The 14,451-nt window shown below is 35.1% G+C and overlaps 1 protein-coding gene across 3 annotated transcripts in view; it reads right to left on the minus strand.

The window, feature by feature from the left end:
* SCN9A (sodium voltage-gated channel alpha subunit 9) overlaps window positions 1-14,451 on the minus strand; it is a 166,647-nt gene that overhangs the window by 43,785 nt on the left and 108,411 nt on the right. For all 3 annotated transcript variants that reach the window (XM_021076176.1, XM_021076177.1, XM_021076178.1), the window contains one exon: window positions 3,822-3,942. In XM_021076176.1, coding sequence (XP_020931835.1) covers window positions 3,822-3,942 — 121 coding nt within the window. The remainder of the gene's footprint in view (window positions 1-3,821; window positions 3,943-14,451) is intronic.

Consider the following 14,451-nt stretch of genomic DNA (forward strand, 5'->3'; position numbering starts at 1 on the left):
CCCAGACTTGGAGTCATCTTTGACTCTTCTAAGAGAGGAAAGTTTTAATACCCGACATCCATCACCCATCCCTTTTTAATACTCGACATCCATCACCAGTCCTTTTAGCTCTAACTTCAAAATGTACTCAGAATCTCATACTCTAACCAAACTCCCATCATCTCTCACCTGCTTACTACAGGAACATACAGGAAGTTTCCCAGCTTCTGCCTTTGCTATATCCACTCACCTCCTTTTTTTTTTTTTTTTAATGGCCACACCTGCAGCATATGAAAGTTCCTGGGCCAGGGATTGAATCTGAGCAGCTGCATCAATGCCAGATCCTTTAACCCACTGCACTGGGCCAGGGAGGGAACCCATGCCCCCGCAACCATTTGGGCTGCTGCAGTCAAATTCTTATCCTACTGTTCCACAGCAGGAACTCCCCACCCATCTACTCTTAAGATGGCATGTTGTAAGACTTCTAAATGAGAGTCTTACAATGTTGCTCAATGCTCTTATGATCTGACCTCTACTATGTCTCTGACCTCAACTTTTACCTCTCTTCTCACCTCTCATTCTGTTCTTCTCACATTGGCCCCTTCATTTTGTTTTCAAATGTGCATATCCCCACTTCAGGGCCTAGGCCTTCATTTCTCTGCTTCAAATGCTCTTCCTTTATATATTTGCATGGCTCACATCAATCTTTTTCAGGTCTCTGATCAAACATCACCTTTTTAGAAAGGCCTTCTTTGACTGCTCTATTTATATGACAGTAGGCTTCTACACCTATTACCATTTTTTAATTTTTTTTTTTTAATTTGTAGAACCATACCCATGGTATATGGAGGTTCCCAGGCTAGGGGTGGAATTGAAGCTGTAGCTGCTAGCCTATACCATAGCCACAGCAATGTGGGATCCGAGCCATGTCTGTGACCGTACAGCTCACAGCAATGCTGTATCCTTAACCCACTGAGTGAGACCAGGGATCGAACCTGTGTCCTCACGGATGCTAGTCAGATTCATTTTTGCTGAGCCATGATGCAGACTTCTGTTTATCTAAATTTTTATTGAGGAGAACACACATAGGGTTAAGGACACACATTTTAAGTATATAGATTGATATTCTCATGCAACAACCATGTAGGTCATGATATAACATTTCCTAGCACCCCGAAATCACTCTCATGGCCTTTCCCAATCTATACTCCCTAAAGGTAACTACTAGTCTGACTTGCGTCTTTACAGATTTTTTTTTGTATCTTTGTAGATTTTTTTTGTAGATTTTTGATTTTGCCTATTCTCCTATTTTGTCCTTTTTCCCCCAGCTTTATTTTGAGGTATATTGACAATTAAAAATTGCATGTATTTAAAGTGCACAACTTAATAATTTGATAAAAGTTTACATTGTGAAATGATCACCACAGTCAAGCTAATTAAACTGCCATTATCCACATGGTCACCAATTTCTTCTTTTGGGGGTTGAGAACACTTAAGTTCTACCTTTGTAGAAAATTTCAAGTATACAATACAGTATTGTTAACTACTGTTACACTACTATACAGTAGATCTCCTGAATCTAATCTGGACACAAATGAAACTTTGGCCCTCCATAAGTTCTCAGTGGTCAAGGTCACAAAACATTGAAAATACCTTTCTGTAATATCTCTTATATACTAGACTCGAATTAGAAGTATTGAATAACTTCAAAGTCATTATACAATTATTTTCATTAGTGTTTTGCAGGATTAAAAAAGCCTTTGTAAAATTTAATCTCAGTAAGATAGTACCTACAGTCTGAAACAGCTTAGCATTAATACTCTCTGTAGAGGGTTTAAGTTTTTCTAAAGCCCTTTTCTGATTTAAAGCCATACTTGTTTTATAAGTCCAATTTCTTTCTAGTTACCCTAGAATTTTACGTCAAGGTCATTCAAAAAATGTGCAGAAGAAATCTTGGTAGTAGCTGTACAAATTCAAATTTACATGGAGCTAGTCAATTTAATTTTATCATGATGTTGAAATGCTTCTATGCCTTAAACATGAACTCTTCTAAAGGAAACTCCATGGTTTGCTTATGGCACTAATTTGAGCAAACATAGATTTCTATTACCTGGGTGTCTTTCTTGTTTGCCTCTCACAAAAAAAAAAAAAAAAAAAAATGTGGTTTGGCTTGTATTTAAAGAAAATTCTTGCATCCACTGTAGTTTGCAGATATCTTTGCCATTCATTTTGTTTATTGCATGAGTGTTATATGAGACTGGTTGAGAAAAATCTTGGAAAAGGAAAGCAAGTCAATGATTTCTATAAAAAACAGTGATGTTCAGAGTTTAAGCCCTTGAGTAGATCTTGAGTCATTAGCATCGAAGCTATTTTAGCTTCTAGATAAAATAATTAACAAAATACTTTTAAAACAACAAGAAGACTAGAAGGAGATGAAAAACAGTATTGCGCTAATTAATTTATTGTTATCTCATCGAATCTCCTCAACAGCCCTATGATATGGGGTTATTGTTAAACCTATTTTAAAGGTGCGGTGTCTTAGGCATAAGATTTAAAAACGTGCTCAAGGTCTCATACAGTGTTAGCAGTGGGCCAATTAGAACTCATACTTATCTCGCCCCAAAGTTTGTGCTCTAAATTACTATACTACATTGCAATCCTAGCCTACTTTGTGTTTTACCTAGATAACAAATACTTGGTTAGAAAACTCTGCATACTTTCCTAGGTCAAATTCACAGTTATTGCTTTGAATAAATCCTTGAAAAATTCCAGGAGTAGTAAGAAGTTCAGGAAGGCAGAAAATGAAAAGGAGTAAAAAGAAGTATTATTAGAAAATAATGACAGAAGCCAAATGTAAAGTGTTTTATATGCCAAGTTAAGGTGTCAGATTTTATCCTACCAATGATTCTCAAATTTTAGTGAACATCAGAATCTCCTGAAGGACTCGGGCCCTATCTCCAGAGTTTCTGATCAACTTAACAGTTTTTGTGATCAACTTGTGGCTAGAAAGGGAGAACTTAGGACTGACCTAAAGTCTAGCTTGAGAGACAGATAGATCATGATGTAACTAAATAAGATAATGACTGCAGGAAGTTGTGGGAAAACCCCATTAAAGTTTGCTTTGAATTTATTAAATCCGCGATGTTTAAAGACAACAGGTGGAGACAAGGAGCTGAAGGAAGATCTGGAACCTGAGCAAAGTTGGATACAGATAAAGATCTAAGGGTAACAACACAGAAATGGATGCTTAAGCCGTAGACATGGATGAAACCACTTAGGGCTAGTGAATAAGAAAAGTAGAGAACCGGGCATCAGAATGTGAGGAAACATTATTTAAGATTTGTGCATAAAAATAGTCACTACAAGAAGTCGGGGAAGAAACTCAAAACCCTCAGTGACATAAAAGAAGAACAAAAATATAGAGTGTGGCCTCTGAAGCCAAGGGAAGGAGGAATTTAGAGAGGCTGGTTCACAGTATCAAGTTGTTTTCCTGAGTTAGAGTAGCTTCAATTTTGATGAAAAGGAAAACAGTACCATCTATCCCATTAATTTGTCTACTGGTTCTATGGAGCTGGAAACATGAGTTAAGGAACAAAATGATAATATGAACATCCTTTGATAAGTAGAGTGCTTTACAGTAAAACACACTGTCGTAAATTACTGTTAGCATATTCTAAGTGTGGAAACAAGCTCCAGCAATTTGCCCTTAGTCACAGAGCCACAACTGAACCAGCATGGAATGGGGTTTTCTGCTTTCTCAACAACCCCTGGAAAGTATTAGGTTTTAAGATTAAAGCCAAAACACTAATAAATGGACGCTGAGATCTTGATTTTTCTCTTACCATCTGTAAAACAGGCCTCTGGCTCATCTGAATTTACAGGCTCAGCTTCTGCTTCTTCTCCTTCTCCTGGCAAAGGGTTATCAATGGTGCTGCACTCGGAAGAACTCGATCGGTTCAGCCTCTAAAAAGAAATTCACCACCCCACAGGAGAGTTCATTTAGGGTTCATTCAAGTCTTGCATTAAATTGTATTTGATAATCAGAGTCATGCAAAGTGTTATGAAAAAAGATTAACAGTCTGATGGCCAGGAAAAAAAAACATAAACACACATTGAGGTCACCTTACAATGCATATATGTTTGATCTTTCTATCTACACATCCTGTGAAAAATATATTCTATAATTTTTAGTAGGCTAAAAGTATATTTAGTAGGCTAATAATTCTATTAGGATAGAATAGAATTAGCTTTAAGGTAATATTTTTATGTCAATGATAACATTTGCAGCATTGGCCACATTTTAATTTTGTTTAACATAAATTTGTATATATACTAATTATTATTTTAGAACAACCAAGACCCTAATAGCAATAATATGCAAGTGCCAAACTGCCAACACCTGCTAACAGAGAGGTCAGATCTGATAATTGGCAGAAAAAGCTTGCTCATACTTAAAATTTAAAAAAGAATAAAATCAGTGTGAAATGAAATCCAAATATACTATTTCTATTATCTCTTGGATAATTATAAGAATTAATTATAATTTAAGAATATGCATCAGGATGATGTAGATAGAAGGCCTTTCATCAAAACCAAAAAAGTCAAATACCGTATTGGAATCAAAATGTCAAAGACCACAGCAATTATCTCATCCAAAACCATCTATTTTAGTGATGAAATTTCAGGAGATAGTAGAAAAGATCATAAAGCATTATTTATAATTTCAAGAGATAGTGGCGAGAAAAGTGAGCACCACATGCAAACTCTGAAACAGATCCCATGAAATTGAACATGGCAGACCAACAAATGACAGCAATGAATTCATTGTCATTATGATCATAAAACTGATCATAATACAAACAAGTTTCTCCCTCCCAGAACTTTATGATTAAACATGATGTTTACACATACATATACATAGAAAGTTTTAGAAAAAATACATACAGCAATTGTAGCAAAACTCTGCCAAATTTTCCTAATACTGTTTTATAAGGGGTAGAGCAGCAAGCATATCAATGAGAGTTCAATTTTCATTTTCATTTGCTAAATGACATGTGAGTATTGGAAACTACTAGTTACTACAGCACATACTTCTCTAATTAAGATTACAGCTTTACTTGATTTTTTAAAGAATAGTTCAAACAAATCCAAGTGCTAAAAATGAGGAAATACTCATTTCATTTAAATTAATTCCTCAATCTACTGATTTGCATTAAGACCATAGGTCCAACCTAAGATATTAATTTTTAGAGAATAACTTGGAGGGTAAAAGTGTCATTTATGGATACCACATTAAATTCTCAGTGCTATTATTATCACACAATCAGTAAAACGGCATTGATAAAGTATTGTCCATAAGAAATGATGTGAGAAAAGTTATTTTTATAACTGAAGTAAGGAATTATGAATACTCTATTAAATTAATTCTTCTAATCTACTTTGGCACAGAAGTATTATTCTCACAAGGTCGAAGAGTTTTAAAATATTATAAGTTATTAACAGTATCAATATGAAATTTCATTTAAGAATTAGGCTATTTAAACTGATTGCTTCATTTGAAATTAAAGTAAAGCAAATATAAATTAATTCCAAGACTGAATATTCTGTAAGGCTTAAGGTTTGAAGATGATATATGCTACACCAGGAAAAAAATGGAGAAACTTACTTATAATTACTAATCTATCCTATTGTGCCAATTACCACAGAAACCAATTTTAAGTACCATATCAAAAAGACTACAATTATTTGATATCCTCAATTCTTGACCTTTCAGCTGCAAATGAACTGTCACCAGGGACCTGAAAGACAAGGCACTAAGATTCTGTGGTGATGAGACCAAATCCTTCCATCCTTAAAAAAGGTTATGGGTTGGGACTCTGAGGCAAAGTAGTGGGTGGAATAACTGAAAGAAAGCAAAGCTCCTTTCTGTTATTAGCCAAAAAAACTGACAATGAGGAAATAGATATAATGGTTTTTCTCTCAACTGGTAACAACTTTTAAATACAATGATTCAAATTTGCAAAATTCTGACATAGGCTAAGTTAATGAAAACATCTTCAACCTCAACATTTGGTTTTCTCATTCTTTAAAAAAGCATTAACAGGAGTTCCTGCATGGTTCAGCAGAAGTGAATCTGACTAGCATCCCTGATTCTCTTTTGTTTAGGTAATTACTATATCACATGTAGGTAGGTAGGTAGGTAGGTAGATAGATAGATAGAGATAGGTAGATAGATATTTCTATTTTCTTCAATGTGTATCCACAAAACACTAAAGTAGTTTTGAAATCCTCAATCTTGATTACAAACTTTTCACTATTGAAAATATCAAATTAAAAGCTTAATTATTCCTCATGGACCTCTTTTTGATTGCCTGGAAGGTGCATTTTCTTTAACACTGCATGTGAGTAGAGACTCTTTAAAATACAGGTGTCATATGAGAAAGTGTCCTAGGGTGGTCACTTAAAAATTCGTTACTATCATTTCTTGAACTAGGTGTTCACATTGTAAGCCTATTTCATGCTAGCATGGATGGTGGTTAATGTTACTCAGTCATTTCTTATTTTAAGAGATATGAAATAGGATTGTCTAATAACATGATAATCTGGCATCAAAATAAAAAAAACAATTAACATATAGCAGCACTATAGAAAACACAGAATTCAATGAAAGTCTTATTCAAAGAGGGTGGTTGGTGTTCAAAACATCCCAAAGATGTCACATTTAAAGTATGAACCCTGAGGCTATTTGCTTTACATGACAAAAGAGAGATATTCTTTTGAGTAGCATAGTCTAGAATAGTCAGTTCACCTGAGCATCAAAACAAAGAAACACAAATGACAGCAAGAAGGTTGAAAGAAGCAAATCTAAAGGAAGGGATGGGCATATCTGGGCAGAAAAATTATGGGAGATATTATTGATACACTAAGCTCCATTATATGTCAATAAGAAAAACTTTTTCATTAGATCCAAATAAATAACACCCATCTTTTAATTTTACAGATTAATGATACAATTGATAGCTATAATGAGGGTTCTGAATCTATAATGAGGAGTAAAATGGAAAAGTTTACAATAAAGGATTAAAGGACTTTAAAGAGGAATTCCACAAAGAGCCACCATGCTTTGTGTGAGTCAAGAGTCCAATGTTTTCCAGGTTTACTATTTTTTTATGGGATGACTTGGATTTTAAAACCAAAATACGCTTTTCTCTCCCTCGTAATTGTTAGACCCCCGCCCCCACCTTTTTAATCTTCTGGAGAAATGCAAACACTACCTTCCTCAGCCTTTTTAAAGTTGGAGGTTACCTATGATATTACCACTTGTGTTTTTTATCTCTAAAGTAATGGTAGGTAGTTTCCTTACATGACATGATTTAGCTTCTGGGTTTCTCAAAGTCCCTTCTAATCCTTTTCCAGTCTTTCTGGAATTCTGATTTCTCTCAACATTATTTTTATTTCTTTATCAACATTATTTTTAAAAGGTAATACCCTAAGTTAAAAAGTACCCCAGATAGCCTTCATTCATGGAAAAAGTTTTTTCTTCTCTGTTACTTCTCTTTTCTTACTTATTTCACTTTACTTACATTTAAGTAGCAGGAAATAGTTTATTTGCTAGTTACAATAAACTCTTATCTCACATAATTATGGGCAACTAAAACTCCAGCACTTTTTCAAATAAAGGGTAAGAAAAACAGAGTTTTCCCTTCCCAGTCTTTTGATGTTTGCTGTTGGAGAAACTGTACGCTTTTGGGGAACAGCTGCTCATTCAACAGGAAATCCATTTAATAGTTCCATCACAAGGTCAAATGGTTTATAGTAGGAGATGTTGGAGAAATAATAAGGTCAAATCTCAGTCACAACCAGGGAAATTCAAAAATAAAGCAAATAATTTACTGAAAGTTCTTAGTTTTCCTAGGGCACTTTTGATTCAATAACACAATTTATGGGACTAAAAGATAAGCTCTTGCATATAAAAACAAATAAATAAATGTAACAAAGTTTGGCCACAGAAGAAGGTTGGACTGGCTATAGATCTCTCAGCCAGATCTTACAGAATCATCAACTTATTTTCTAATGGAAAGGCAGGTAGCAAGACCAGTAAGGTCTTACAAAGTAAAGCAACCATCAGTATTTAATGGCTCTGTGCACTAACATGTAACTCTCTGCGGAGAACATTTACTTAAATAGCTGGAATACGCGTGGTCAAATCAGAAAGAATATCTTTAAAACTTTAGGAACATTTATACAATTCTACTACTACTACCACTACTACTTTTTTTTTTTTTTTTTTTCCCTTCTGCTTTTTAGGGCCACACTCAAGGCAAATGGAAGTTCCCAGACTAGGGGTCGAATCAGAGCTACAGCTGCTGGCCTACACCACAGCCACAGTAATGCCAGATCCGTGCTGCGTCTGCAACCTACACCACAGCTCCCGGCAACACCGGATTCTTAACCCACTGAGTGAGGCCAGGGATCAAATCTGCAACCTCATGGTTCCTCGTCAGATTCATTTCTGCTGCATCACAAAGGGAACTCCATACTACTACTATTTTTACTGCTAAGGCCTGCTAGACAACTGCAGCAAGGAGGTAAACAAGGATTGGAAGATAGGTAAACATGACAGCAAAATGTGAGGTAAAAGCATACACTTTGTGACCCAATATCACTAAATATTATTTATAACTAAAAAAGAAATGACTAACAAAAACCAAACAAGCTGTATATCTGAATGATTAATGTTACTCCCTAAAAACTACCCACAACGAGGAAGGAAAAGAAAAGACAAATTCCAATGAGTGGAACAGTTAGCAGGCTTTAAATACCTGGACTTTTTCTATTGCAAACACAATGCAAAATAAAATTTGGCACAGATAAAATGTATTTTTCCTAACCTTTATGTAGGAAGCTTCTGCCGAAGAAAAGTATTGTGTTGCAAGTTATTCCTTACAACTGAAATATCCAGAGTTTTTGTTTATCAGGCGAATGACCATTCCTTAATATGCACCTCATGCTTTCTAGCAGTAGTTTGGTTAAAAAAAAAAAAAAAAGGAATAATAACTTAGGAATTAAGCACACACACACACACAAACACAAAACACACACAAACACAAAACACACACAAACACAAAACACACACAATAACACACATACACACATATTTCCGAAAACAGTTTTCTGAAAAACAATGTTTTACCTACACATATATAGATACTACTGTATACGTGTGCATCTTACTTTAGCTTCTAGGGAAAGGAAATTTACTACATTTTTGAATAAAATTGTTTTCTAAGGAAATACTCCCTCTAAATCACTATCAATTTGAAATAGAAAAATATGTCTTTTACTTAAGAGTACCTTTAAAATTAACTTCGAGTAAACTAGAAGAATGATATTTAAAAAAAATTTGAAACTCTTAGCATTACTATTCCCAGAGTGTATCAATTTCAGGATACAGTTTTGCTTTCATCATTGCAAATGGAAAACAATAATACAAACATCCTAACAAAGACAAATTTAAAATACGAACTTCATTACATATAAAAAGCCAACATTCAGATTAACACAGATTTTTTTTCCTTCCAAGGAACTACTAGAGTTTAGTCATTCAACAGGCTATACTAAAAATAAAATATTATATCTGAGTAGTATATTTTCTTTTATATGTGTTAGACATTTAGATATGGCAATCCATGTTGACCTGTTTCTAATTTTAGAGAAAGTGTTTTATATCTTATTGACAGATTTAGTGTTTCGTTTTTTTGTGGCCGCACTTGGGGCATACAGAATCTCCAGGCTAGGGGTTGAATTGAAGCTGCAGCTGCTGGCCTACGCCACAGCCACAGCAATGCCAGATCTGAGCCGCATCTGAGACCTATGCCATAGCTTGCAGTGACACAAAATTCTTAACCCACTGAGTAAAGCCAGGGATTGAATCCCATCCTCATGAACACTATGTCAGGTACTTAGTCCACTGGGTCACAACAGAAACTCCAGATGTAGTGTTCACTTCATAATATGTTCCATTTAAACCTCATCTTCTTGAGACTACTTTGTACATCTGTCCTCTCATAAGATATATACAATTGTCCCTCAGTATCTTGGGAGGTTGGACCAGGACCTCAGCAGATACCAAAATCTGCAAATCCTCAAGTCTCTTATATAAAAAGGTACAGTATTTTCATATAGCCTATGCACATTCTTTCATTCTCCCTTATACTTTAAATAATCTATAGATTATTTATAATACCTAGTACAACGTAAATGCTATGCACGTAGTTGTAAATACAAAGTAAATGCTATGTAAGTAGTTTCTGGTGTGCCGCAAACTCATGCTTTGCTTTTTGGAACTTTCTGGATTTTTTTTTCCCCTAATATTTTTGATCCCCGGTTGGTTCTATCTGCTCATGTGGAACCCATGGATGCGGAGGGCCAAGTGTAAATAATAAGAAACTTATTCTCATAAGTATGTAAAACTGCTTCTGGAACCAAATTAATCACTTCAGCCATTTATAACATTCCTTTATAGGCAGAGCCTAGTAAATTATTAATTAATGCATTTTGTATATGATCAAATAAAAAACTAACATTAATTGTTGATTTAAAGAAAAAACCCTAGTTATGAATGTGCTTAAGATCACTTCAAAGTATATTCAGAGTTTGGCCTTGAAGCTGGGTACTGTAGCTCTGTCTCCAACTTCCTAGACATGTACTCAGAAACTGTCTGAGTCTCAATTACCTTATCTGTGAATATGGGACTAGCGCTAGAATGGTCTTTCCTAGTACGAGATTTTTATGTTTATGCCTGAAATATTTCTCCCACAAAATTGTTTCCTAATAGTTTTCATTTACTGAATTTGAATGTGACAATATTTGTTTTTTTCCCAGCTTTACTGAGATATAATGGACATTCAGTATTGTATAAGTTTAAGGTATACGATGTGATAATTAGATACATGCATATACTGTGAAATGTTTACCTCAGTCAGGTTAGTTAACACTTCCTTCACCTCACAATAATTACTATTTTGTTGTTGTGGTGGTGAGAATATTAAAACTCTACTCTGGTCATTGTAAACATTAACCATTTAATGTGATATACAACTAAACATACAGTTGATCTTTGAATGTCATGGGGCTGAGAGGCAGGACTCCTTGTGCAGTATACATTTCAGTATCACTTATAGTCAGCCCTCTGCACCATGGTTCCTCAGTATCCTTTGATCCACATTTGTGGATTCAACCAACTGTGGATCGTGTAGTACTATATTATTTGCCATTGAAAATAATCTCTCTGTAAGTGGACTCACATAGTTCAAATCCCTGTTGTCCAAGGGTCAACTGTATACCTTAAATTAGGACAGGAATTTGATAGAGGTCTTTAAATTAAATGCTGCTTTAATGGCTTCTGTTTACATACTATATCTTACTTTTATAATCTATCCAAAAAAAAAATCTATAGATCATGCACTTAAAATCACCCAAGGACATGAGAGATATATCAAGGAAGTCATCAAGAGAATAACAAAAAAAGATGGAATTGCCCCAGTGACATGCTGTGATGTCAATTCATCTATGGAACAACTGTGTATGTTTCTACTTTCTTGCAATGCGTCAGGCAGAACGATTTTGTAGCTGAACAGCATGCACGACACTGAAAAAAAATATCATATACATATGTATGATTTTTTTTTTTAGGTAACCTGTATAAAAGTGGTCATATATGTCTCTGCCTGGTTAAAAGCACAGAGTTGCATCCTTGATGGATCCAGTTTGTTTTTACCCCTGTGAGAAGTAAGAAGGTTAGGAACTGAAGTCTGTAAATGCAGCATGATGGAACAGTTTATTCAATTGATTAAAAATATTTAAAGCCACATACCTGTAAGTAGAAATTAGTTACCTTTGACAATACATGCTATATGCTCAATGCAAAACAATATATTTGAAACAGTAATAAGATTAAATATCATTCAACATAGATTTAAAAATAATGAACTAAACAGTTATAAAATTCTGTTATTTAGGAGATGAATTTAAATACTACAATGTGGGAAGGCAATCTTTTGCATTGTTTGCTCTACATGGCAAGCATTTTAAAATAAGTGATCCTCAATATTAAAGTGGGGTAAGAGTGAGGGTATGTGGTTTTTGAAGCATATTCTAAAGTGAGCATTTCTTGATTTACCCTTTTTACTTTTTTCCATTTTTTTTGGCCGCCTCACAGCATATGGAGTTCCCCGACCAGGGATCAGATTCGAGCCATAGTAGCAACCTAAGCCAGGGAACGCTGGATTCTTAACCCACTGTGCAGGGCCAGGGATTGAACCTGCATCCCAGTTCCCCCAAGATGCTGCCAATCCCTTTGTACCACATCAGTAAATTCTCCTGATTTACTTTTAATTTTCACATTTCAAACATCATTATAGGAAAGGAATATTTTCAAATCTATCAAAATGCAAAAGTTCAGAAACACTGATTTAAATGACCAAAATTTCATTGTTTTTAGACATATGAACAAATCCAATAAGAATGAACATTTCTTCAAATAGTTTGGGACAAATGTGCAAAAAAAAGAAATGATCATAGTAAAATTCTATAGGGGTTTGTTTTGTTTTTTTTTTGTTGTTGTTGTTTTTGTAAGAATCCATGCATAAAAGATAGGATCAAATATCAGCTTCCCCAAAATGTGTAATTGTAATTAATCCCTAAATCTTGCCAAATCAAATACCTTTCTGGAAAAGATATTTTTAAAAATGCAATAATGAGAAGAAATCTAAACTGCCTACAATTCTTTTTTGTGCAAAAAAATTAAAAAAAAATCTAAGGAGTGTAATTAAAACTACCATATAGTAAAAATCCATAAAATATTTAACCATGATGACTGCAAATATTTGAACAAGTTTTTATCAAATCAATAAAGGGAATACACTTAATAACAAGTAAGCACATTTAAGTTGCTCCAAAGATGATGGCTTTCAAAAACTGAATACTGAATAAATGAATGGGTGGATGGATTAAATGAATGAGTACCTCAGATGAACAACATGAATGTTTGTTCCTCTGCCTGAGATTTCCTTCACCACATTCACACAGTGAAATGATCTCCATCCTTTAGAGTGTAGCTTAGGTGCCACCTCCTAACAAGTGCCTTCAACCTGATATAATCCCTTACTGAATGCATCCTCAATGGATTGGTTTATTTTTCTCTTATGGAATGTGCTATGTTCTGTTATCTATTATATCATCGAGGTAGACCATAACCTAATGAATTAGCACTAAGTAGGATTAGAAACTGAACATGAAATAGCAAATGTACAATGCCATTATAACAGAAAATCTGATCCTTAATTGCAACATGACAGAGAAATAACAGAAAATAATTATATTCCTAATCATTCTCTTTCCTTTCTATGGTATGCATTATTGTGGTTAAAGTTTGGAGTTCAAATTTTAAAAGACCCCCAGAAACATCAGTAACTAACCAGCACCATTTCTCAATCTTTTAGCATCTTAGTTCTGTAAATGTCGATTGATATTATCTACTTTCCCGGGTTGCCGTAAGGAGGAAAGTTATACAGTGTATATGTAAGTGGCTAATGTATGCATTTTCTCCTTGGTCTCTTTGGTGTCTTCCTCTTTTGTATCCACTTCTCAAGTGTTGAGTTAATCACTTGCCCTCTTTCTAGGGTCCCTTGAATAGAGTGGACCCTCAGGTGTACTGCCTAGATTTCCCTTTCAGACAAGCCACTCATTCCTCCACCTGCTATGAGTGTTGGCACCTGTAGCTCACGACTCTCTGGGAGTTGAAATGCAGAAGGGAGCTACCCCACCCAAGGTGACATCCCCGCCACTGAAACAGTAGACAAAGAGCCTGTATCCAATGACTGACTAGCACGAGGTACACAAAGTCCTGACCCCTTGCTTCAGTTTGGGACTACTCCAAAGGGTCATTCTAGTGCCAGAGATGCCTGGAGGATCAGCCAAGGCCTCTGCTGCAATTGCAGAGCATTTCAGCTTCTCCCTCTGCCTAATCATCTTGCGTCCCCTTCTCGTCACCTCTCTCCCTGCTCCCTCCCTTTCACTCTTTCCTCCCCTCTTCTTTCTCCTAATAAATTCTTTCTACCATAAAACCCACTTCAAATGCCACCTCCACTCTGAAGTATTCCAATTTACTTTCAAGATTAGTCACCTATCCTTATCCAGCCTCAATATTTCTTTCTAAAAATCTGTTTTAATTATTTTTTATATGTGTAATTATAATTTCTGGTTTCCATGTGTTTCTCTTCAAAGGCAGCAACTTTGTTTTTACTTTTTATCACTTCAGACAGTGCTAACAGCCAAGAAGACCCAGCCTACATCTGCTGAGGAAATGAGAGCACTGGTGGCATGCTCTCATAAAGCAACAAGCAGGCACTTAGGAAATGTGAGTTGAAAAAATGAATAGCCACAGTTTATAGACTATATACCCCCATCAAT

Source organism: Sus scrofa, chromosome 15 (assembly GCF_000003025.6).
Source record: "Sus scrofa isolate TJ Tabasco breed Duroc chromosome 15, Sscrofa11.1, whole genome shotgun sequence".
Classification (NCBI taxonomy): Eukaryota; Metazoa; Chordata; class Mammalia; order Artiodactyla; family Suidae; genus Sus; species Sus scrofa.